This window comes from Drosophila arizonae, chromosome X (genome assembly GCF_054131065.1).
Source record: "Drosophila arizonae isolate 15081-1271.41 chromosome X, UAZ_ARI_1.0, whole genome shotgun sequence".
Lineage (NCBI taxonomy): Eukaryota > Metazoa > Arthropoda > Insecta > Diptera > Drosophilidae > Drosophila > Drosophila arizonae.
The window spans coordinates 423,943-450,667 of record NC_142927.1 but is presented as its reverse complement, the minus strand read 5'-3'; the positions used below and the strand labels follow the sequence as shown (position 1 = coordinate 450,667).

At 43.7% G+C, this 26,725-nt stretch overlaps 1 protein-coding gene and 1 long non-coding RNA gene across 4 annotated transcripts in view; one reads left to right on the top strand and one right to left on the bottom strand.

The window, feature by feature from the left end:
* LOC108619783 (uncharacterized) overlaps window positions 1-13,904 on the bottom strand; it is a 59,318-nt gene extending 45,414 nt beyond the window's left edge. The window contains exon 1 of the long non-coding RNA XR_001916284.2: window positions 13,200-13,904. This is a non-coding gene — a long non-coding RNA (uncharacterized LOC108619783). The remainder of the gene's footprint in view (window positions 1-13,199) is intronic.
* A 6,492-nt stretch (window positions 13,905-20,396) lies between these two features.
* Window positions 20,397-26,725, top strand: part of br (broad-complex core protein) — a 41,790-nt gene continuing 35,461 nt past the window's right edge. For all 3 annotated transcript variants that reach the window (XR_016270953.1, XM_018016543.2, XM_018016542.2), the window contains exons 1-2: window positions 20,397-21,182; window positions 22,897-23,610. Coding sequence is in view for 2 of the 3 variants with exons in the window: in XM_018016543.2 (XP_017872032.1) it covers window positions 23,425-23,610 (186 nt within the window). In the remaining variant the exon portion in view is untranslated. The remainder of the gene's footprint in view (window positions 21,183-22,896; window positions 23,611-26,725) is intronic.

The window sequence follows — 26,725 nt, the reverse complement described above, 5'->3', positions numbered from 1 at the left end:
AAACATTAAAAAAACAAACAGAAAGAAGGAAAACAGCAAACAGTACAGAGAACAGAGAGCACAGCTAAAGGACATTTCATTCAGAATATCAAAAATACATTTTTAAAAGTTATTAAAACAAAAAACAAAAATTCATATTTAGCAACTATTGTGAACTAATTTAATGTAATTTTTTTTTCGAAATCGGAGTTTGAAAAACAAAATAATAATAAAGCATTTTTTTTATTGTGAATGCAACGCAGTCGAACGTGCAATAATAATTAGTGAATCGAGTCGAATCAAATCGAATCGAATCGAATCGAATTGACATACACACACACAGACACACATCTATAGCAAATACCGAGTAATTTCGTCTGTTGTGGCCCTTTGCAGCGCCTGTGGTCCAGTGTGATTCGAGTGTGTGACGAAATAAACAAACACCAAACAACAAACACCAAACAACAAACAAACAAACAACAAGAGAAAGAAAGCAAAACACAGCAGAGCAAGCGAAGCTCGCGACATTCGAGCCGCAAATCGCACAGCGAAAGCGAAAGTGCCAGAAGGACCTGCTGCAGACGACCACGAGGAGCAGCTGCAGCAGCAGCAGCAACAACAACAGCAGAAAGAACAATATCAAAGTGCAATCGACAACAACAACAACAACACCCTGAAGGAAATCAAATCATGTAAGTGAAGCTGACCAAGCAATGCAAATAGGTCTAGTTCTGAGAGATCTCTCCCAGCAATCTATGAAACTCTAGAGAAACTTCCTGATAGTGAATATATATCTACGATCAGAAGTGACCATGGCCATTTCGCCAATATATGACAATACAGATTACATATACGAATCAATCCTCAGTCCCATCTGAACAAAAAATGTCTACGAATATAATTAAGAAAGAAAGTAACTAATGCGAGTAGAGATCAGCCACGATATAATAGTGTGAAACTCTATGGAAACTCCTGGTTACATTTGTATAGTTCAAATATCTGAACTAACTGGGCTTCTTTGAGAGATAGAGAGTAGACAGAGATACAGACTTAATGCAAGCCAATACGTAGGATATAGAATATATAGGAAATCAAGTCATCATCACAATCATCATCACAATATTACAACAATGTTATATTATCTAATTTTTGTCAATGTTATATGATCTATAGTAGAAAAATATATATATATATGAGCCAACTGAACTCTATGAAAAATGGTTCATTAATTCATTTGGAGAGATCAGTCAAAAGTCGAACCCAATTGTGATTAGCTGAATCAATTTAATTACTAAACAAGCTGAAAATATCATAGGTAAAAGAATCAAGTGTAGATAAATTAGTGCATATCTAATAATATCTTATATATGGCGCCACTCAAGTACTCGTCTTTAAATAACATTCTGTATCAATTCCGTATGCATAAGGAAGGAAAATGAAAAACAAAAGCTCAGGATAAGGAAATTAGGAAATTTGTTTATTTTCTTCAGAGAGAAGAAATCAACTCTCAATTGGAAAATCTATATGAATTCTCTTTAAGCTGTTAAGCGGTTAAAATATTTCCGGTTAAAATATTTCAACTCTCAATTGGAAAATCTATATGAATTCTCTTTAAGCTGTTAAGCGGTTAAAATATTTCCGCCTTAGGCTTTAGTAGTTTCTACCAGTTTTGAAAGAATTAAAGCTTATGAGTATAGGGAAATTACTATATTTAGACTATGTTAGTTGGACTAAGTTCTTAAGAGATGAATGCCACAAATTGAATCATAATAAGTTAAGTTAACAATTGTGTCCTTCCATATGAGTTTGCCTTTTGGAGGACCAAAATATGTTTCTAACCAATCTCTCGGATTTTTGTGCCAACAGTCAAGCGCGCTTAACTGACTAACTCCTCTATTCCTAATTCGGCAGGAGTCTTATTTAAATAGAATTCGCAATCTGCAACTCTCTGAGGAGTCGTCACATTGCTGAATCAAATACACAATTTAGGAAAACAGAAATTTCGTCATTTCTCACCTGCTGATTACCTGCCAAAGGCAAATTTCATTGATAGGTAATCTCGAATAACTCGGCAGATAGGGCGTAAGTCGTATTCGTCGCGGGGGCAGAAGTGACGGCAATTGTTTCTGTGTTGCAAGAATTTTGGGGTCTCTTAGTCACGCGACGAATGGAACTGCACTCTATACGAACTCTCTCTCTCTCTCCCTATCTGCCTCTCTCTCTATATATCACTCTATCTCTCGCTCGTCTTATACGATATCTCTCGCTCGTAAATGTATAAAACAAGGCAAGTCGTTGAACTTTGCGAGCTTTTTCGACTGATTTGAATTGCCCTAACTTCATGTGGGCATTACAATTTCACCAGCGATAGCGACAGAGGTAGAGCTGTGTGTCTCAAATGGAGATATAGATAGACGTATATAACTGAATAAACATGTATTTGCTGACTGCTTTAATAGCAGAGAGTACTATTATATTTCATTCTACATCTCTCATTGAAATGTGGAATAGACTCTAGGTAGAATTTGGAATAGTTCTGATAACTTGAGAAGCGTTCGATGAGATATCTGAGTTTGGGAGCTCGATCTTCTGCTACACCACAGATGCTACAAAGCCTAAGAACCAAAGAGAAAGCAAAGATTCAGGGAAATCTCTGATACGATACGAGAGATCGTAAGGCCCTGCTCATAGCTAAGGTCTATCGGACGAGCGTGGCAGATGCCTCTGGAAGGCCAGCCCACATGCATTGTAAGGCCTCTTCTGCATTCTCAGCGTCTCATTCATTTCCTCCTGGTCGATCGCAAGGGCATTGCGGATTCGGTGCGACGTGGCGTTAGTCTTCGTCTCTTTCCTGTTTTTGTTTTTATTATTTTTTTGTGAACTGTAAAACATTGCAAGATAATTACGCTTGGGTGTTCGTGTGTGTGAGTCTTCACTGTGAGCATATCTAACGCTGATATCATGCGCTGAGCAGAAGAGTGAAACAGCGAGACTGAGAGGGAAAGAGAGAACGCGCTCTTGCTAGAGCAATGATCGCGCTAATTCACATTACGTATACGCCGCGTTTAGCGTCGCTTTTTATTTTTTATTTGTGTTTGCCTTTTGCCTTTGCATTGTTTTGTTTTATTTTATTTTATTTTTTACTTTTTTGTGTGCTTTTCGTAGCGCGAGCGCGGTCAATGGACGCCGCGTTTATTAGGCCTTCAGCGCCTATGCCCCTGTGTGTGTGTCGATGTGTGTGCATATGTGCATGTGTATGTGTGTGTCGGTGTCGGTGTCGGTGTCGGTAACCCAATGCAATCTACAACAATTAGAACAAACAGCGGCGGGTTCATTGCGATCGCATTGCCAGATCATTGCGTTTTGTAGTCGTTGTTATTGCGGTTTGTTGTTGTTGTTGTTGCTGCTGCTGCTGTTGTTTTGTGTGTTGTTAATACGAGGTCGTACGAAGGGTTAATGTCAAAAGCAGCAGCTCGCACAAACAACTAAGCGGCAGCTGAGCAATTGGCAACTATTGGAGGAGCGAGCATGGGGCGGAGGAGCGGCAATTCAAGGGAGACGAAAGGCCAAATGGAAAATTCCGTTTCAATACTAAATCAAAGAAGGGAAACGAAAAACTCGAGTAGAGAGCTGCCTGGGGAGTTCCGATTCAGTTTCAGTTCCAGTTTTCATACTATTCCGTTCTGTTCCATATCAGTTCTTCGGCTATAATGTAAATAGAATGCATAAAGAGCTCCGATTCAATTTCAGATTTCAGCTGAGGAGCAAAGGGAGCTGCATTCCCTTCCTAGTCAGCCTAAGGTTTCGTAACATTTCGTATCATGCGAAGAGAGCTGCATACCAAATGCAGAATGGAGCTTTAATTTCTGTTTCAATACCATTTCGTTCCATCGAATTTATATAGAGTAAAATTAATTAAATGAAAGGCTGACTGCAGTTGGCAGGGACACTTTCAGTTTCATTACCATTCCGTGCCGTTCCAGCCACACACACACTCACACGCAATTGAAGATCCAAGTACATCTGTGTTTGCTTCCAAAAAAATGTCGAGTTTAGCGCAAAATGTTGGCCAGATTTTCATTCAAGCCAGCAGCGCGCTGCTCGCATCTTCGAAAGGTCAAGACAAGTGCCAAAAAGCCATGGCAAACTGCAGTGTAAAAAAAAACACAGCGAGGTATCAAAACCAAAAACAAAAATAAAAAAAATGCGTATTCTGAAAAAATGGGCAAGACGCAAGTGCGAGACAAGCACAATTAAAAAATTAAATCGCCACGCATGAAAACACAACAAGACAAAAAAAAAATTGAGTTCAGCAAACAGACGACGGACGACGTAAGACGGACGACGGACGACGGACGACAGACGACAGACAGTAAAAAAAAAGGCCCAACAAAATAAAAAATTATATAAAAATCAGCAAAAATGGAACAAGCAAAGAAGAAGAAACACACAAAACAGAAGCAGCAAAAACAATGCACCAAAAGATGCAATTCCCAACTAGTTCCTGCGCAGCGAGCTCAGGGCCACACACAGAGAAAGAGACAGAGTGCGGGAGAGGGATAGAGTGGGCGGAGAGAGCGAGAGTGCGAGAGAGTGCGAGTGAGGGAGGGAATGTAGAAGGGAGTAGGTGTGCAATGCAATATGTTTTATGGATCTGGAATTAGGTTAGGCCCAAGTCATGTCTAAACACGCACACACACGCACACACACACACAGAGGCAGAGAGTAGAGTGGAGTGCGATGCGTTGACCAATCGGCAATCGCCAATCACCAATCGGCATCAGCACAAAATTCATCAACTGCAAATTGCAAATGCACACACACACACACACACAGCGAAAGAGAGAGAAAAGCAGGCCAAAGAATTTTGTTGGTGGGCTTTTTGTAAAATTGCGAACAAAATATGGGCTACAACTTTCAATTGGCGACGATTTCAACAGCCGACAACAGCAACAACAACAACAACAACAGCAACAACAAGAGCGATAAACGAAAACGAAAATCGAAAACGAAGCTGATAAACGCTTTGATATGCCCGTTGATCGTATATTACACACACACATACATACATATGTACATATTAAATAATGCATATGTGCATACAGACATCCATACATACTCCATATGCACAAAAACATACACACACACGCACACACACATACACCAATACAGTGAAAGTCAGTGCGCTGCAAGTGCGCGTCGCTGCTGGCGTCGGATCTGCAATGAACTCAATTCCAGAGCAGAGCAAATGCAAACAGTTTTCGCTGCTGCCCTGAAACTGTTGTCTACAACAACAAGGGCAGCGCATAACTGTCAACAAATTTATGCCTGCCCTGCTCGCACACATGCACATACACATATATACATACACTAACTAAGTAACTGCAGCGATCCCTAATTTCGCTTGTCCGATTTCTCTGCACAGGAACAAAAAGACACTTACACACACACACACACACACACACATGCACACGCATATGCCTGCATACAGCGAAGCTTATTCTATTATATTGCTTATGTCAAAAGAAAAACGAGAAGAGCATGAGCCACAAATATTGTTGTTGTTGCTGTTGTTGTTTTTTCGTTTCTTTTTTTGGGCGACTGCGCTGCCCTCTCGCTGCTGTAATGTGCGCGGGCAGCGCTTAGCGGCGACTGCAGTGACGCTACGCGTCTCTGATCGCTCGTCGGTGTGTGTGTGTGCTTCGGTTTTTCGGCTGACGTTGACGTTGACGTTGACGTCGGCGTCGCTGCACTGCACAATGGCAAATCGCAAGCCCAAAAAATGAAGGAAATGTATGTATGTATGTATGCGACCCTCTCTCTCTCTGTTTATTTGCGTGTGTGTGTGTGTGTGTGCGAATGTGTAAAAAGTTGTATTAAAAAAAAAGAAGAAAAGAGCAAACACAGGCGGTACACACACACACACAATGTCAGGGAATTCTCTGATTCAATTGGGCAGCACGCACACACACACACATACACACTTGCGCAGCGAACAGCAGCAACGGCAACGGCTGCGGCAGCAGCAGCGGCAGAGGCAACATATCAACACATTTAACTGCATTTTTTCGGAACTCAGTTGAGCTTTTTAATTCGATCGGTTCAGTTACTAAAGTTAGTTCAGCCAAAACGCACAATTTCAAATTCAAATTCGAATTTCACTGTTAGCAGCCGCAGCAGCAGCGCCAGCAGCAGAGCAGCAGCAGCAGTGCCAGCAACAACAATCTTGGGCCAGTGCAGTGCGGATGCGGATGCGAATCTGCGGATCAGTCATAGACAGACAAAGCACAGCTAGAGAACGTGCCTCAAGTGTCCCACACAAGTGCAACAACAACAACAACAACAACAACAAGTGCAAGGATCGAAAAGCTCAACAATTATTTTTGTTTATTTTCTTTTTTTTACGTTCTTCATTAAGTTCAAAAACAAAAAACAATTTTTATGCATTTTGCAAACAAGTGAAAAAACACACACGTCGCATTGTGGCCTAAAACAAATACCAACAAATAAAAAAAAAATTTAATCTAAATCCAATTTGCAATTTGCAATTTCAAGGACTTTCCAACTTGAACTGCTGAAAGAGACAGCAATAAGCTATTTGAGTAGCAGAAGAGGAGAGAGAGAGAAGGAGCAGTAGCTGCAGCTATTTCAAGTTCGCAAATGTCGCGCCATGTGAGAAAAAATTAAATTCATTTTTTTGTCAAGACGCAGCCTGCACAGCTGCAGTTGCAACACAAACAACATCAACAACAAGAACAACAACAACTGCAGGAGTTCCAGCTTCCAGCTACCCAGGTACGTCTCAATTCTATTCCAATTGGAAGCAGACCAGAATGTGCTCGAAAGCTAAGGGCGAACGCTACAGTTGCAGTCGTTAACTGATTCAAGGAAGTGCTGCACTTCACACACACACACACACAAACACAGAGGCAGAGAGACCCACGCACACACATGTACTCTTTCTTCGCAAAAGAAGGACATTTGACTCATGCAATCCGGGAGAGCAAGTTTTTGGGCAAAGCACAAGAAAGAGGAAGAGCGCGAGAGGCAGTGGCAGAGGCAGAGGGTGGGGGAATGCATCTGATCAGCTCATCTGCGTTCAACTGAATCGAGCACAAGTTGAACTTCATTTTCGTGCTACTCTCTCTTTCTCTCTCGCTCGATCGCCCGCTCTCGCTCTCTGCATTTTTGTTTTGTGCCAATTTTCTGCATTGAGCTTAGCAGACAGTGCGTGTGTATGTGTGTGTTTGTATGTGTGTGAGAGAGCGGGCACACGCATCCATTCCCCCTTCTTCTTTGTGCGCTCTTCATCCAGTTCCAGTTCCAGTTCCAATTCCAATTCCAATTCCAACTCCAGTTGCCAGTTGCCAGTTACAGTCCCAGTAACAGTAACAGCCGCCGTCGCACTCGGCGCTGCCATCGCCGTTGCACTTCCAGCGCTTGATCATTAGCACTTTTGAGTCACCGTTGCCCTTCGCTGGCGAATTTAAACAGTGTGTGTGTGTGTGTGTGTGTGTGTGTGTGTGTACGTGTAATATTTAGTATAAGAAGCATTTCTCAAGCACTTTTGGAAACATACGCTCTCTCTCTGAGTGAAGAGGGGGAGAGGATGAGAAGGTGGAATGGGCGATAGCCGATATGCAGGAAGTCGTTACCACACAGTAGCCCGACAACAACACAACAACAAGAAGAGCAACAACAACATTAGCAAACGAACGCTATTCGTTCGCTGCGTTCGTGCCTAGTTCGTGTTGCGTTCGTGTTTCGCTTCGTGTCTTTCGGTTGCCTTTGTTGCCTTTTTCTGCTCTGCTGCTGCTCGCGCTGCTGCTGCTGCTGCGGCGATGGAGGATCTTTTTTTGCATTGCGCTGGATCGGGCGTCAGGGCTTTGGCATTGGCATTGCGCCTGCAGTTTAGTATTCAGCGTCGCAGCGAGCAAACGTCGTGCGGCAGGCATCAGAAAATTGCATCCCAAAGATTTGCACGTTGAGAAGCATCCCGAATGCACGCGACACAAACAAACATTCGCATGTAGCTGAAAGGACGTTGATGCTGTGCTTTTTTTTGTTGTTAATATATTCTATATATATATATATGTATGTATATATATGCATATATATACATATATTATATGTGTATGTATGTTTACACTGTGCGTTACATTGTTTTCCTTCCATCCGCATTATGTTTTCTCGTGTTTAATATTGTTTTTTTGTTTTGTTTGTTTGTTTGTTTGTTTGTTTGTTGTGGTCATTCGCTATATCTCGGATAGTATTTTTGTTGCCTCCAAGAAAGCTCAACAGCAACTCAGGACAGTTCACAACAGTTAGTCAGTAGAAGCATAGAATACATACATAGATACACAGCCGTTAAACACCTCGTACAATTAACCAGGCTAAAAGCCGCACTCAACTCTCAGGAATCGGCAATTGCAAAATTACCGTTGACAGGTAAGCGACACAAGTGACAAGTGAATCTCAACTAAGCATAACAAGCCCCACCTAGACATATACTACACATTCACATCAATACCTATATACATATATATATAGATATATATACATATGCACATACATACATATGGATGTCTGTGTGTGCAAACTTTCGCTTTTCAATGCTGCGAAACTAGGAACTGGGCACGACAAGGGAATAAATAGTAGTGCATTCAGTCAAATGGTCGTCGGGAGAGAGAGAGAGAGAGAGAGAGAGAGAGAGAGAGAGAGAGAGATAAGAGAGCCGTCAGTCTGCTATTTGCGGCTGTTCAGTTATGGGGCGACCGAGACCCCAAGCCCAGAGACCCTGAATGCAGCCAAAGACCGGTATATGTATACATATATATACACACACACAGACACACACACACACACTAACACATGCATAAGTGCATGTGGCATGCACATGCAGATGCACCGATGCACACACAGAGGTGACGTAATGCCAACTACTCCACTAACACATTTTTCTACATTCCTGCCCCAGCCAGCCGTCCGCCCTTCTGTCCGTCCCTTCGTCCATCGGGCGTCCGTCTATGCGCCTGTGGCGGCAGCGTGAAGACGGGAAAAACTGAATGAAAATTGCAGCGAACGTGGAGCCGTGCCTGGCCTGGCCTGGCCTGCTGTGGCCTGGTCTGGCTTGGCCTAGCGAATAAAGAGAGAAGCAAAAAAAAAAAAAAAGAACAACAACAACTAGGAGACGGCAGACGCAGCCAGACAGACAGAGTGTGAGCGAGAGGGACAGAGGACAGAGACGATTTGTTGGGGCTGAGGATGCTAGGCAAATGGCTGTGGCTGCGTAGAGGGCACTAGAAAGCGTTTGCGTGTGTGTGTGTTTGTGTGTGTGTGTGCAAGTGCCCGACATTCAAGGTTGACGGCGCACAACTTGTTTTCTTGTTATTGTTTTTGCTTCTGTTGTTGCTTTTATTGTTATTTCTTTTTTTTATACATATGTATATATTTGTATGTATCTATGTGAGGCAATGTGCGTGTGTGTGCATGTGTGTGTGTGTGACTGTGTTTGCCTGTGCTTGTTTTAGTTTCAGTTACAACAAAGCAAAGAGCTAAAAGGCAAAAGGCAAACGCAATATGCACAGCGCGCCAGAGCCCAGCGAAGCCAATTTCCAGGAACGCTGCAACAACAAAAACAACGGCAACGACAACAAGAGCAAAAGATGAGGGGCGAAAGAAAGAAAGAAAGAGCAAAAAAAATGTAACAGTAAAATTGAAGCCACAAGTCACAGCGGAAGCCTTCGTAGGGCTTCGCCAGTCTCTGCTATTCCTCTCCCTCCGCCTCGTTCTTCCTCTCTTCACACTCACGCTCTCCTTCTCGCTTGCAGCAAAATTGAGCTGTTATTTACAGTTAATCAAAATGACAGAAGTCGGTCGCTGCCATCATTATTTCACAGTCTGTGTGTGTGTATGTGTGTGTGTGTGTGTTACTCCCCCACTGTCTCGCTCTGTCGCTCTCTCTCTCTCTCTCTCTCTCACGCCCTCTCTGTCTCATTTTGAGTAATTAGAAGTGCCCGCCCTTTTTGTTAGCCTGCAAAGACATTCCACACTTCCGCTGGCCTTGAGAGCCAATCAAATAATAAATAAACTAACATCAACTGCCTTCAATTGAAGGGCATCCAGCCAAATGGACAGACGGACAGATGGACGAATGGACGCGAATGGGAGCCGTCGTCTTTGCAGACGGATGGGATGACTCAGCAATAGGTCGCACACACATACAGCTGCATGCATGCATGTAAAGTTCTAGCAAAGTCTACGCACACACACACACACGCACACACACGCACACGCACACGCACATTGATAATGACGATGCCTTCAATTCATTCCAAGGCCGTAGTCACGAGCACATGCGAGAATTGCAAAATGCAACAAAGCACACACACACACATACACACATAGAGTTAGTGAGTGAGAGAGAGACAAGTGCGAGGGTCTGCTGTCTGGCATGGCAGACGTCGGCGCTGCATGGGCGTGGGGCGTGGTGGGAATGGAGACGAAACTGTTGCAGCTAGCTCACGCGGCTGCCATGCTTGGAAGCGGCTGCGCCAAGGCCACGCAATGATTAAGCGTCGAGTTGACAAATGAACATCGGCGTAGACCACGAAATGTTGCTAACGGCGCTGCCATAGACGAAGCTGCAGACGTAGGGAAAAGAGAAATAATAACTGTACCCGATAAACGCAGCAAAGAGGCTTCTTCTGCTGCTGCTTCGCCGGCTCTCCATCAGACCCCAAGCTGCAGCCGGAGAGAAAGCGAGACGGATGTTGTTCTCTTCTTTCTCTTTTCTCTTCCTCTTTCTCCCTCTCCTTTTACTGCCCTTAGTTTTTGCTTTGCAGCTTTGCAGTCAGTCAGTCAGTCAGTTGGTCATTGGTGTCATGTGCATAGCTCACGCTGTCTCCGTCTGCTGCTTATTCTGTTCTGTTTCTTGTTCTTCTTCAGTTTCGTTCCCCTCTCCTCTTTCTCTGCTATGGCTCCTGGCCTAGTCTATCGTGGTGCGCCGTGGCGTTGCGTGGCGAGCCGAAGCGAAGCGAACCGAGTCTCAGTTTACATCATTGCCGCTGTCCATCCCTCCCCTCCCCCATTACTTTTTTCTTTTTCTTTTTTTTTTTTTTTGATAGTCTGTTCGCTTTATGCATATGCATAGCAGCCAGCCACATGGATTGTAATATGATCTGTGTCTGCTGATATTAGTAACGGTAAACACAGGTTTCTCGTTGACCATGTGGCGTATACGTAACACATGCGTTCTTTACTAGAAAATGCGATTGACAGACAGACAGGCAGGCAAGAAGTGTACGAGATAGAAAGAGAAAGAGAGACGGCTTAAGCAAGTCAGCAAATCAAATGATCATTGAACTCGTTCGCGCTCGTCAATGCATCGATCTTGCCCTCTCGCTCACACTCGCGCCATCGGCTGTATAACGGCATTTGGCGCACCCAAAAGTTTCAAAGCCTTAAACAACTCAAGAATAAGTCACATGGCACTGCAAAAACACACATATGTACATACATATGTATGCATATAAACACGAACATAAATTGTATAAAATATATTAACTATAGCTTTAGCACTACGACTATAAATATGCACATACGTACACACATCTACATATGTATACATATAAAGAAAGAGCGAGTGGGAAAGAGCGAACCGGTCATAGTCATCCATTCCATTCAATTCCCCTTCCCACACTTCCAAGCACAAGCACACAAACACACATGCATACATATATACAACAGCGATCGTAGTCACAGTCGTTGTCGGCGGCCGATTCATTTCCATTTCCCAGTGTTGACTGCGAGCGCATATTTTTGCTCGAACACATTTTTATCTAATAACCTTGTGCAATGTTATTAAACCCAAAAAGTTTCTTAACCTCGCCGGCATAGCAGCAGCCGCAGCCGCAGTAGCAGCAGCGCAGCGCAGCTACGCGCCGAGCAGCTTTTGATGAAAAATGCTAATACGCGTGCTCTCGGCGTTTGTATGCAAGCCCCACACACACATACACATTCGCGAGCAAATAATCAACGACAACGCACAGAGCTTAAAAAATATAGCTCGCTCACTAATACGAATGCAGCTTGGACTGCACATGAACGCAGGCGACAATTCGGTCGTCGTCGTGTAGGTATTGTTGGGTGCGGGAGGAGAGACGGGGACGGGACTACTTGAGGCCTATATGCGTGCATATATGTATATGCCACATATATATACATACATACACACTTATGTATTTGCGTATGTGTGTCACTTGAATACAATTCTTGCAGCAAGTAGGAGTTTGCTTATTTGTGCAGAAATTCGCAAACACGCATATATGTACATGTATGTATGTGCACATACACTCACATATACAATTTCACTCAAATAGAGAGTGCTGCGTAAATTGCAAGGCAAACAAGCAAATGCCATGTAATACAAATTAAATTGTGAATATGTGTACGTGCATGCATATATGTATACATACAGGCATCCATAGACGCATATGCACACACACACAGGGATCGGTCACTGCAGAGAGCGCGTAAAAGAGGGAGAGAGCGCGAGCGAGAGCAAGAGCGTGCAAGCAAGTCCAATGCGCAGCTAACTTTTGTTTTAGCTTTTGCTCTCTCACACACACACACACGCATACCCTAGGGAGAGCTGTTTTGTTGTTGTTTTATGTCTTTTTCGTAAAGCATTGCGTTGTAGGCTTTTGTTCATGCCAGCAATTCGTGTAAGTGTTTTGTTATGTTTGTGTGTGTGTGTGTGTGTGTGTATGTAGTTATTTTAAAATTAAATGCATTTTTCAACTGGCAAGAAATTTTGCCAGCTCTGCATTACTTTTGAAAGTGCCTTCTTGCTTTTTGTGGGCCTCACGGCGACTGCGAAGTGCTGCGCCAGCTGATTAACGGTCCTGCGATTTCGATTGGGTTACTTTTCTGTGCATACATATGGATGTATGTAGTATGTATGTATGTACATAACGAGAATAGAATGGCCCAATAAGAAGTGATCGAACTAATTGGAAAAGCAAGCTGAAGTACAACAGTAAGTATTTCAATTTCCAATTAATCGAATTCGAACTCGAGCTCGAATTCCGCTTAGAAACCTCAAAGATGATTGGTATGTAACCCTAACTAAATTATTTCAATTAGAGTTCAAACATTGCATAGACACTTTCAACTGATAATGGATGCACATTGCACTATAATACATTTTATATATTCACCTTCATGCAGCTGCAATATGTATGTACATATATACATCCATACATATATGTACATCCAGTTTTGTTGATGGCTCCCATTTCGCAGTTCAATGCTCAGAGGCGGGGCCAATAGCTGATTGTCCGCTGCTCCGCTCGCAGGGGGTGGGGGTGAGGCGGTTATCTAAGGCGTTCCAGATAATACAGCTCGGCGCACTTTGATTTTTGTTACACTTTTTCACTACAGCAACTGGGCGGGGGCGGTGTCGTTACTTGCGATCTGCGGGCCGTTGAACGGGTACGCGAACGTCGCGAGTTCAAAGCCCTCGCGACAGCGACGCAGCGACTGCGACGGCGAAATCAGCCAAAAAATAATAATATAATAATAACAAATTCACTTCACCTTTGCCACACATTGCGATATAAATGCTTTGCATTTGGGCCTTTTTCTTTGACATTATGCATTTTCCCTTGGCCATTTTGCACTTTGCACTTTCCAATTTCCAATTTCCACTTGGGAAATTTCACCACTATCGGTGCCATTTGGTGAACGAAACTAACGGCAAGCGACCAAAGCCAAACGCGTCGCACACTCAACTAAGCAACGCTGGAAAATGCGCGACTCGATCTAGCTCTAGCCCAGAAACTATTTGTGCTCAAGAGCAACGACGCAGCTGCTCGATTGGGGAAACTTACAGCTAGTTTGTTGGCAGAGCGCAGCGCCGCAACTGCGGCGCTAGATAAGCCAAAAGCACTCAAATAGAAACGAAAACTACAAGCAGAAACTAGTTGAGCGAGGGCCGAATGGAGCTTTTTGAGTGAAAGCTGCAGACGGCAATAGTTGCGCGATCACTATTGAGTGTTTGTGTGCGAGCGTGTGTGTGTATGTAGTGGTGTGTATGTGTGTTTACGTGGTAGATGTGTAAGGGAACAAGTTAGACAGGCATCAGCATTGAAATCTCTACCGTTTGTTCTCATTTGCAAGCACACAAATACATGTACATACATACAGACAGACATATACCTACATATGAATGTACATATGTATGTACAAATACACAAAGTAGTGATTGAGCTTGTGTTGTTGATTTTTGTTGTTGCTTTCGACTTTGGCATGAGGTAAACGACCGAATGTCCGACAGACGATGACTAGGTTAAGGTGAAGGTCAAATTAGCAAAAAAATGCTATAAAGCAACAACAAAGGCAGGCAGCAGCGGCAGCGGCAGCGGCAGCGCAACAGCGACTTCGACTGCGGTAGTAGCGTCGACTGCGTCGCGCACCAACAATAGAAATCAACTTTGTCAGCGGTAAAGCGATCGAGCAGCTAAAATAACACACAAACAACAACAGTAAGCAGAGGCAAACGCAAACAGCAAAGAAGAGAAGAAATTGAAGCGTAGACAAACGTGACCACGCGCTGACTGGCAGGCAGGCAGGAAGACACAGGAGCACACAGACAGACACACACACACACACATTCATACATACGCAAGCATAGAAAGTTGAACTCCAGACAACAACAGCAAAGCTCAGCAGGCAGGCAGACTGGCAGACGGGCAGACAGGCGGACAAACAGAGAGACGCACAGGGAGAGAATAGGGACAGCCAGACAGACAGTTGCAGTTGTCTTTTATTTGTGTCTGAAGAGTCGCCCGCATCGTGATCCCTTCCAATCCCTTCCACCGTCCCTAGCCCAGTCATAGAACAGTCGCAAAGTCTCTGTTGAGCTCATCCAGGCAGCCAGTTCCCGATTCTAATTTTTGCGTGGTTGGCTACATCCCGAAATACGTACATACATATGTACATATATATGTATACATATCTACATTCGTATATATGTATGTACATATGTATTTTTGTACATATGTATCGAAAGATAGACAGACGCCAACAAAGGAAACACACACACACACACGCATACATACATATGTATGTGCGCATATAGTGCAAAAACGTGCGCTGAGTCTTTGCATTTGTCCATGTCTGCGCCTGCGTCTCTGGCGCTGCCTGTTTGAAAGTGTTTGTTGAACGCCACGCGTTTGCTCACTAGCGCTTTTGCTCTCTTACTCCACACACACATAACATACTGAGAGAGAGGCCAGCAATAGAGCGCGAGAAGCTTTTTCTGCAATCTAATGGCGCATTGGCTTCGCCTCAGCTGCTGCTTCCCTCACACTCGTTCAGACACTATGCCTCTAGGCAGCAATACTGCCGGCAGCAGCAGTTGAGACAGCAGAGACAGAGGAAGAGGCAGAGGCAGAGGCAGGGGCAGAACCAGCAACGTTGAACGCAAGACCTTGAACTTGGACTCAGTTTACGAGTTGAAAAATTGGGTTTTGTTATGAATTGTTTTGTGTGTCGCTGTGGTATTCGCCTCTCGCTCTTCCATAGCAAGCTTTGCGGGCCTCTGTTGGTTGGTCGCGGCCAGCAGATGCCACTCAATTCCATTTAATTAGTCTATTCGCCTAATTAATAGACAAATCAGATAAACCAACACGCGCAGCACGCAACATGTGCAACAAGCTTGTTGGAACTGCATGTGGTTGCATACTCATCTTGTTGTTGTGGCTCTTGTTGCTCTTCCCTTTCCGCAACAACATATGTATGTATGTGTGTGTGTGTGCTCATGCCGGCATCTGTCTAGCCTTTGTCTAGCCCACTGGAGCGCGCACACACACAGGCACGCGCACACATGTAAGCACACATTCGCATGTGCAGACAGAACTGTCCCACTCTACGCTGCTTTTGTAATGGTCGTCGTCATAGTCATCGTCATTGCTGGCGTCGTCATCGTCGTCGTCGTCGTCGTCGTAGTCGTCGTCGTCGTCGTCATCGCCGTCGTCGTCGTCGTCTCTCGTTCTAGTTTTTACATAAAACTTTCGCTTTCGCTGCTGTGGCTGCTTGACTATGTGTATATACATGTGTGTGTGAGTGTGCCTGACTGTCTGCCAGTATGTGTGTGTGTGGGTGTTTTCTTTGTGTGCGGACGTTAGATTTTACATTTGACCGGCATAATATGTATGAATGTGTGTGCGCGCATGTGTGTGCGTGTATGCTAACTGGAGGAATGAGCGAAGTCAAAACAAAACCAGGAGACCGACAAATGGTAGGCACACACAAATACACACACACACACACACACACACACACACACACACACACACGCAAGGCGACTGTTGACTCGGGTCTCCATCTGTCGGCAACAAGTGGCGATGTGTTTGTGTGTCTATCTCTATGTCTACTTCTATGGCTCTGTGTCTGCGGGTGGGACTGACCTTGTTCAATGAGCGCTCTGTAAACAAGCATCTTCCTCTCCCCACCCCCCAGCCCCCAATCCCCAGCCCCCCGCAAGCGCTCTACTTATCTGCGCGAAGTGGAACTCGCGTTGCCAAGCGGCTTGGCGAGCAGAGTCAACTGATAGAGAACTACTAGAGGAGACTGGTCTGTGTTGCCTGTATGTCTCTCTCTCTCTCTCTCTCCCTCTCGCTATTGGTATATATATATACATGTAGGTATGTGTGTGTATATATAGAACTAACGCAGTTAAAGCTAACCTTGAAATAGCAAAGGCAAACGCCGCACACATGGCGAACAGGCCAAGCGAAGCAGAGTGAAAAAGAGAGCAGACAAAAAATGCAGCATGTATTGTGAGAGAACACTGATAGATACCCTGTAAATGGTAGGCAGATATAGTGGACGAAGGACTTACATACACATGTCCATCATCAATCTATGTGTATGTATGTATGTGTGCTGGATATACATACATATTTAGTTATTGTATATGTATTAGTTGACGTATCACAGTTAATCCAGTTTGATAAAAAATGCTCGTCCTCACACACACACATACACACAACGAAGAGTGTGCTTGGATCCATTGTGAATGACATAATGAAATTTAGTTTAGTTTCCAACCGAACAAACTACTTGTCTATCTAATCTCATTTGTTTGGCGTTGCTTTTTTTCGCGCATTCAACCAAATAATTGCTTCATGCGCACACATTCACACCCACACACACGGACAAAATAGCAAAAAAAGAAAAAAATGGGGAAAAAAAAACTGCAGTGCCAAAAACAAGCAGAAGAAGTAAAAAAAAGGCACTTTTTTCTAGAACTATTTTAAAAGCTGCTCGGCAGCGACTGCGACTGCGACGGCGACGGCGACGGCGACTGTGTCTGTGACGACGGCGTCGCCGGCTCGCGCTCTCACACCCGCTCGGCCGCTGTCCCGCTCCCACTCACGCTTGCTCTGGCTGGCGTAGAGAGTGCGCAGCGAAATGCGCCAAACAAAATTTAATAATAATACAGCAACAACAACAAATGTAGTATTTAGCCTTGAAAGTTCGTAAGCACTACGAGCGAAGATCTTTTATTTTATTTGATTGTTGTTGTTGTTGTTTTTCGGACAAAAAGTCACATTAAATACAATTCGAAATGGATCGAAAGCAACAACAAAACAGCAGATCGAAGAATCGATTCAAAGCAAACTTGACGAAGCTGACGAAAGCCTGTGGACTCTGCATGCAGAATGCTAGTTTAGCGAACTTGACGAAGCTGACGAAAGCCTGTGGACTCTGCACTGTGTTAGTTGGCGACGGGGGTCGAATGCTCGAGTTCGAATCGCACACAGACGAATATGAGTCGACATAAAAGACACAGCAAATGGATATATTTAATTCGATGTTCCATATTCCAATATTTCGTAGCTGAGCAGCTGCTGGGCCATGGTCACGGTCGCACGCTCTCCTGCCGCTCTCCTGCCCCCCCTGGCCGTACCCTGCCGATGAGAGTGGCGCTGTGTATGTGTTTCTTTTTATACCCTGAACCCATTTTCAATGGGAAATCAGGGTATAATGGTTTTGTTGAAATGTATGTAACAGGCAGAAGGAGGCGTGGCAGACCCCACAAAGTATATATATTCTTGATCAGGGCGACGAGCTGAGTTGATTTGGCCCTGTCCGTCTGTCTGTCCGTCTGTCCGTCTGTCCGTCCGTCCGTCTGTCCGTCTGTCCGTCTGTCCGTCTGTCCGTATGTATGAACGCGTCGATTTCAGAAGATATAAGAGCTAGAGACTTCAAATTTTTTTTAAAATGTCCGTAATTACAGCGCGCATATCAAGTTTATCATTAAAAATCGATAACTCATCCCGATCTTTTTTATCGATAAAAAACCTTATCGAAACCCAGTTATAAAATTATATCTTCTACACCTTTATTGCTAGAGTCTCCAAATTTTTAATGTATGCTTATATGCAATTTATACAATTTCGGTTTTTGTTAAAATTTACCCCCCACCTCTAAATTCACCCCCTCACCCTCACTTTTGTAAAAAGCGTATTTCAAATACTAGAGACTTGTGCTTTAGCAATTACATGCATATTCATGTTATAATCATAATCTGAAAGTTTCATGAAGATCGTACGTCCATAAAAAAAGTTATTAAACAATTAAGTTCTCATAGTAAGCGCACACTGCAGCCCATGCGTGTTTATGCGTGGGTGCTTGTGTGTGTATGTGTTTGTGTATGTGTGTGTATGTGTGTGTGTGTATGCGTTTGTGTGAGTATGCGTGTGTGTTTGTGTATGTGTGTCTGTATGCGTGTGTGTGTATGTGTGCCTGTGTGTGCGTACTTGCCTGTCTGTGTGTGTGTGTGCGTGTTTCTTGTGTAAGCTAAAAGTCGCGAAAAATTATTGAAATATCTATTGCTCCAAGGGTTCAGGGGATCTCGTAGTCGAGCAGTCTCGACTAGAGCTTTCTTACTTGTTAGTTATTTCTTTTTTACATGAAATGTTTTGCTTTGCATTAGAAACTTGAGTCTTTCCCACCGTTTAGCCCACCGGCGGGCTCCACTTCGAATGAAATGCAATTGCAATTGTAATGCGATAGTTCAGGAAGAGCAAGGGAGATGGGGCGAGAGAGGCAAGGGCGCTAATTACGAATTTGTTGCTCGTAATGGTAATTAGACGCGAAACACACACACACACACATCACATGCATGTGGCCGAGTGCAAGTTGAAAGTGTCAAAAGTTGCTCAGTGGGAAGGCGAAACTGTTAATCGCGCAGCCTGTTAGTTTATATTTGTTTGTCTCTTCTGTGCATGTATGCAACAAAGTGAATAGGCAGATACACACACGCACACACGCATATGCATGTGTGTCTCTTTATTCATTTTGTTGATATTAGTCAGCGTTAGCGTTGGCGTCAGCCTCAGCGTCAGCGTCAGCGTTAGCGCAGTGGCTGCGTCGTCGACCGCAACGGAGTTTTGTTCTATGCACAATAGTCACACACACAGATGTATATACATACATAGTATAAACTAAGCGCGAGCGTGAGAGAGAGAGAGTGAGCGCGCCTAAGAAAGAGAGGGTGAGGGATCGAGAGTCAAAAATTTAATACTGGACTGTGCCAAAAACTTTATTTGGCACTGCTTCTACATATGTGTGTGTGCGAGAGTGAGTGCGTCGCGTTGCTGCAGCAGTGTGTGAGTGTGTGCGTGTGCGAGCGTGCTTATGTGTCTGCGTTCAGTCTGGTCCGTCGCTGAGCATGTTTCGTAGTGGTGGGAATCGAAAGCACAAGCGCACACACTCTAATACTCAAGTTCAGGTTCAATTCACTGTGTGCTCCTAGCCCCCTCGGCTGCCCCTACCCCTACACACTACATACATACATATGCATACGCACAGATCACTGAGCACACATGCATATGCACACACACACACACACACACACACTTGCATACATACACATTGACATTCCTGTCCCTGTCTGCCTACCTGACGATCCTAGCATTTGACTGGATAGGGATGGGGCTGGGATCGGGGGACTGGGACTGGCCAGAACAGCGAACGACGCAACAGAGCGTGCGCACGTTTGTTGTTGTCCCGCTCTCTGTCTCTCTCGCGCACACACACAGGCGCGGCTACTGCTGCTGCTGCGGCTGTTGCCAAAATTTCGGTGAATAGTTTAGTGTGTTTTTTTTTTTTTTTTTTTTTTTTTTTCATTCTTTTTGTTTGCTTGTGTGTGCTTTCGACTGCCGTCGCCCCTATCCCTGCCCAATGCGCTTTTTTGTGCGCTATCGCTGCCGCTGTTGCTGCTGCTGCTGCTGTTGCTGTTGCTGCTGCTGCTGCTGCTGCGCGCAGTCGACGCTGCCGTCGCTGCCTGCCTGCCTGAGGCACTCGAGCACTCTCTTCTTCTTTAGCATGAATTCAGTTGAGTTTCTACGCTTGCAATCATCAAACGCAACAAAAAGCCCAACACGCTGGTTGGCCGCCGACTGCTGCTTTCCCAGCGTTCCCGTTCTCAGCGTCTCAGTTCACTGGAAGTGAGCTTCCAGCAGCACAAGACAATTCCAAGTGATCCTGCAAGCGTCGCTAGCGCAATGCAGCTCAGCCTCCACCTCGGCTCCAATACATGCATACATATGCCTAGATACAATACATGCAACCGCTTATATGTGTAGACTACATACACACATACATATGTAGCTAAATAGTTTTTAGTGCGTGTTCGGTCGGTCGTTCGGTTCGGTTCGGTTCGGTAATTAATAAGTGTGTGTTTTTTTACTCTTTTTTTTACATTTTATTTTTACTTGATTGTTTCGTTCAGTGCCAATGTTATTTGCATTTAACGTATAAGCCAAGATCTCAAGTCAGCAGCGAATAGCATTTCTTAAATTACCATATTACGTATACGCAAACAAATTTCTACCTCAACTCAAACCAAGCCAAAGCAAATACAAAAATAAAATAAATAATACATAAAAAGAAAGAAAGAAAAAAAAAATAAACAGAATCTAATACCAATACAAAAACAAAAAACAACAACAAAATGTTTGCTGTGCGACATTCACCTACAACAAATTGCACACATAATAATAATCTATTTCGGTTGGCATTCGCAACACTAATGAACTATTAGAGACATACATACGTGCATACATACGTACACACATTCGTGCATAGCTTGTTAGTAGGATGCCAGTGGCTGCGCACCCAGTCGGAAGGTATGTACTCCAAACGATGCAGCTTTTGCATTTCATGTAGCACAGAGTGGAGGGGGAGAGCGCGACCGCAGATATCTACCCACATCTACACACTCACACAGTAACTGGGGTCGCTGCTATGGTCTATTTTTAGCATAGCTAAAAAGTGCAGCGCACACACTCGCAGGCACGCCTTGACTTATTATCTGATAGTTTTCACTTTCAATGTCACACACTCACACACATATGTGTATGTGTGTGTGTGTGCATGGGCAAGCTTTTGTGCGCGGCTGTGTGCTCGCTTTGCTTTGCATTGCTCTTCTATCGCACTGAACATACACATATGTATGTATATGTATATGCATGTATGTGTGCACATGCCTAGCGAGAGAAAGATCGAGCGAGTGAGCGGGCGAGCGAGCAAGAAGGAGAAGCATAACTATCCTTTGCTAATTGAGACAAAGACAATGACGAACGCAAAGAGAAAAAGAAACAGATCAAGCAGCAGAAGCCCGAAAAAACGAAATGCGAAATGCGAAGTGCGAAACACAAAAAGCGAAAAGCACATCGAAATTTGTGCACTACAAGTGTTTTAGTTATTTGCGATGCGTTTGCTAAATTTTTACCGCTTGGGTGCTTTTTCGTTGTTGTTGTTGCCGATGCCGTTGCCGTTGCTGTTATTATTGTTATTGTTGTTGTTTCTCTTGCAGTCGTTATGAGTGAAAAGAAAACATACAAAATTAAATTGTACTCGTTTTAATTGTTTTTGTCTCTTTCGCTGCTGTCGCGTCTTCTTCATTTGCTTGGTTAGTTTTTTATGGACTGTTCTTTGATTTGGTTTTTTATTTTGCTTCATTTTTGTTTCTATGTCACACAAATTGTCGCCGTGGTTTGGATAAATTTTTAAACTGCATTTGTTAACAATTTTCGAACATTTTTGCAAAATGTTGCATTTGTTGCACTTTGCCGCAGCGTAAAATATAAAACAAGCAGCAAAAAAGCTTACCCCATCTCTCACTCTCTCTCTCTCTCTCTCTCTCTCTCTCGCGCACGATTGCCGGCAAATGCGAGTGCGGCTGTGTGCGTGCGAGTGTGAGGGAAAGACAAAATCAACGAATGCGCAAAAATACAGTTTTGGCTATCAAAACAAGTCAAACGAGTTGTATATAGAATAATATAATTAACTTATACTTTTGACACTAAAATTTATGCGATTTAATCACAATTATAATGCTTAGACAATGTAAATATAAATTGTCGATTCGAATAATGAAAAACAAATTCAGGAAAAATAAACAGAAATTCATAAAAATCCGAAAAAAAATAATTAAACTCTTAATATGTATATTATACATTATATATAAATATAAGAAGTGCAGATAAAAGTAGGGAAAAGTGATATGAATAATTTGAAAGCTTTCTCAAGCTAAAATTTATAAATACTGATGATAAATATTAATAATACAATATCAAATTAGTACAAAGAAAGGCATATATAAGATAATGTGGATTATAATTTACTTAACTCTATATGCTATAAGCAAAAACAAAATTTAAATACAAATATCACAAATAGAGAAATATATATTAAAACTGGTTATTTAAAGAAAGAAGAAGAAAAAAAACACAAATAAATGAATTATATATAGATTTTTAGCTTAATGAATTTACAATCCAAGTGAATTACTAATTTAACTCTCTTTCTCTCTCTCTCCCTGTCTTTGTCTATTTGCAGTTAATTAATTATTAGTGAAATAGTCAAAGTGATCATCATCAGCAACAGCATTAGCAACAGCATCAGCATTAGCCTTATCATAGTTGGATTCGACAAAGGGAGCAACAACAACAACAACAACTGCAAATCCGCCAGGCAGTGCATGCGTGCGTGTGTCTGCGTGCGTGTATGTGTGCGCATGTGAGCAGCAAACGCAGCAGCAGCAGCGAGCACATAACTTTTTTTCCCTCGGTGCAATAAAAAGCCGCCAAAATACGCAAAAAGGTGACCACGAAGAAAGCCAGCGTTGTTTCCACAGTTGACGAAGATAACAGCAACACCAACAACAACAATAACAATAGCAACAACTACAACTACAACAACGCTAGGCAGCTGAAAACAGCAACAACAACAACAACAACAACCGCAACAACAACTAGAACCCCAACTCCAATTGCAACAACAGGCACAGCCACGGCTACAGTCGAGCTGAATAACCGTTACACAGCAGCAATTGAAGAGGAAGAGGAAGAAGACGAACAAATCAACATGGACGAAACACAGCATTTCTGTCTGCGATGGAACAACTATCAGAGCAGCATCACATCGGCATTCGAGAATCTTCGCGACGACGAGGACTTCGTCGACGTGACGCTCGCCTGCGAGGGACGGAGCATAAAAGCCCATCGCGTCGTCCTCTCCGCATGCAGCCCCTACTTCCGCGATCTGCTGAAGGTGAGTTGCCATCCATTTCGAATAGTCCGATAATATTTACAGCGCAGATCACTCTTGGGAGGGAATCCGAGCCACTATACATACGCACATACGCACATACATACAGACATACGTATTAGTATAGGCCCGACTAAAACTTCCCCAAATCTTTTCACAAATATATCTAACTGATTCGATCCATTGCAACTGTGAGATGAATTGCACTTGGCCCTCTACATATGTTTGTATGTATGTGAGTAACATATTTAGCTAGATTTAATGGCAATAGATCATTGAATTGTGATACTTTGAGGAGAGCATTTCAGTTCCAGTTGGAGTTGTGGCCAAGAAACCCGAACAGCTTTCCATTCTAGTCCTTCTATGGGAATGTGTTGATCCTTTGACCTTACCTTGGCACCACCATAGAGCTGTTCAGCTAGCTGGAGATCTGGCAGCACTGTCAGCGTATATGTGTATGCATGTATGCACATATACACACATACATGCGTATACAGTAGTAGAGATATATGTGGGTATATGTGCTTTGCTATGATTATGTTTCTTCCCCTCCTCCATTTCTTATTCAATTCGTCGATTGTTTTGCATTGCCTTCTTTGGCATCTCGTTGCTTGGGGTGCCGTGGGGCGAGATCATTTTGGATCTGCTACCAGAGTCTTAGTTTCTTTCTTTTTTTTGCTTATTGCATTTCGCAACTCGAAATACATTTTGCTGACCTACTTAGCTCAGACAAGAAGCAAGATAAGGAGCGCAGCGCGAGAGAGAGAGAGTGAGAGAGAGAGAGAGAGAAAGAGAGAGAGAGAGAGAGAGCACATGTGCCTCAGCTGTCGGTTGAATACATCCTGATTCACATAAAAGTATATAGATATATGTATATAATTACAGTGCATATATGTACATATATATGTATATATTACTCATACGCAGCGTTGATCAAATGAATCCATGCGCTCGCGCCTGCCGCTGCTGCGGCCCAGTTTTAATGGCAGCCTAATTAATAAAACGATGGCTACACACGCACACACACAAAGGGTGTGTGTGAGAGAGAGAGAGGAGAGTCAGTTGACTTTTGTCTGCCTGCAAATGTTGCAAGCATTTTGTTTGCTTGCAACGTTTCGTGCGCGTGGTGTAAACAGTTAGGGAAAAAGTTCTTAGCTGTGCATTTCGCTAAAAAATATGATGGCAGCTAGTTAGCGGGGGGCGTGGCTCGGGGGCTGCCGTCTTCTGTTTGGATTTTAATTTATTTAGTTGCGCAACAACTATAACAACTATAAGTATAACAGGCAACAATTGCAACAACTAGAAGAAGAAGACGAGGAAGAGACGACAGCACGCCAAATGTCGGCGATTGCCTGCAACATGAGGCCATGAGGTACAGTCGAGGCCAGCGCAAAAAGTTCCGCTTTGCAACTGTCGTAAAGCGGGCCATTATTTGAGTAACATGTGACTGGACCACGAGGCACTGCCCAAGTGGAGATCCCGAGATCATGAGACTGGGGAACAGCTTGCAACAGAACGGGGGCAACAGTGCACTCGAAACTGGCCACGCCCCCTGGCGCCATCCATTCAGATCTCGCTCGATCTGTCAAGAGAGAGAATGCTAGTCCGGGCACTCTCCATCCTGGAGGGATGCCATGCATCAGTGCAGCGTAGTAGAGTGCCCTAGTCCTGCTGGGTATGTGCTAGTCGTGCATGCCCAACTGGAGCAGTCGTGCTTGTTTTTATTATGACATTAAAATTATGGAAGTCGTTGCCTCGTTTACCTGTCCGCCAAAACAAAAAAAATTTGCGACTGCATTGAAAATATTTGCACGCAATTGCGGTTTTTAGCAGGCCTCGAGACTTGCTTGCCCCTTGAGCCCCCCCCCCCCCCGCCTTCTTTCCCTTCTCTCCTTTGCATTTGCCAGCCAAAAACTTTGCCATTTGCATTGTTTGAGCTGTCATTGGGGTCGGAGCTGGGGGCTTGGGGCTTGGAGCTTGGACTGTTGGGTTAGCGAATTGGTTAGTGGATTGATTAGTGGTTGTGGTTAGAGGAAAAGCCTTTGCCTTTGCCTTTAGCTCCAGCTCTGGCATTGCAGCTGAAATTATATAAATTACAAACTTCTCAGTTCTTAGTTTTGCTGCTCGGCTTGGTAAATATTCGCTTGCGACGTGATTTGTTAACATGATAGAAAACTTTGAGTTGTGTACATTTTTTTAGACGCAGCCAGACAAACGAACAACACAAACTGAAAGCGAGACAGAGAGAGAGAGAGAGAGAGAGGGGGAGAAATGGGCGATTCGTTTCTTTTGGTGCTTTTAGTGGCACCGGCCTTTGCTAATGGTTGGCGGCTTTGCCTTACAGCTGACAATACGTCAACCGTTTCGCGTATGTATGTATGTATGTATGTATGTGTGCCGTGGCATATTGTGTATACGACACGGCGTACCCCGAGCTGTAGCTTTACAAGCTGTCCGGCCAATAAATTCCGCCGAAACTTTTAGCCAAATGCTGAAACTACGGCTATGATAATGAAGCACAACAACAAGAACAGACAAATAGACAAACAGGCGGACGGACAGGCAGACAGACAGGCAACTGAAAGTCGTCATTTAATTTGTTAAAAAGGCCAACTAAATTCGCAGCAAACTGCAACTGCAACAATGCCAAGAACGAAGGAACAGAAAAAAGCGACAGAGGGGGAGGGGGAGGAGCAGCAGGAAGGGGGAGACGAAGAAAATGCTAAAATAATTATATACCAAGAAATTAGTACAAAAACTTTGTTGGCAGTGCAACAATACGAGTCAGCCAGAAGTTTGTAAATTCAATTTGAAATACATACAACAACAACAACAACGACAACAACAACAACGTAAACAACAGCAACAAAGACTCAAACAGACCTGCTATAGCTAAAGTCCAGCCTTTGCTTGAGTCCGGCTCCGGTTTGGCGACACTTTGCCACTTTGCTCTCTCTGTCTCTCTCTCTCTCTTTGTGTCTCTCTCTCCCTGCATCTGTCTTTGTCTCTCTCTCTCTCGCTTGATCTCTTGCTGGCGTCGCCTTGTGCCTATGCATAAATATTTAATTAACTGCAGCGCATTATTTTAATTAGGTGTAAAACTGCAAAGCAGACACAC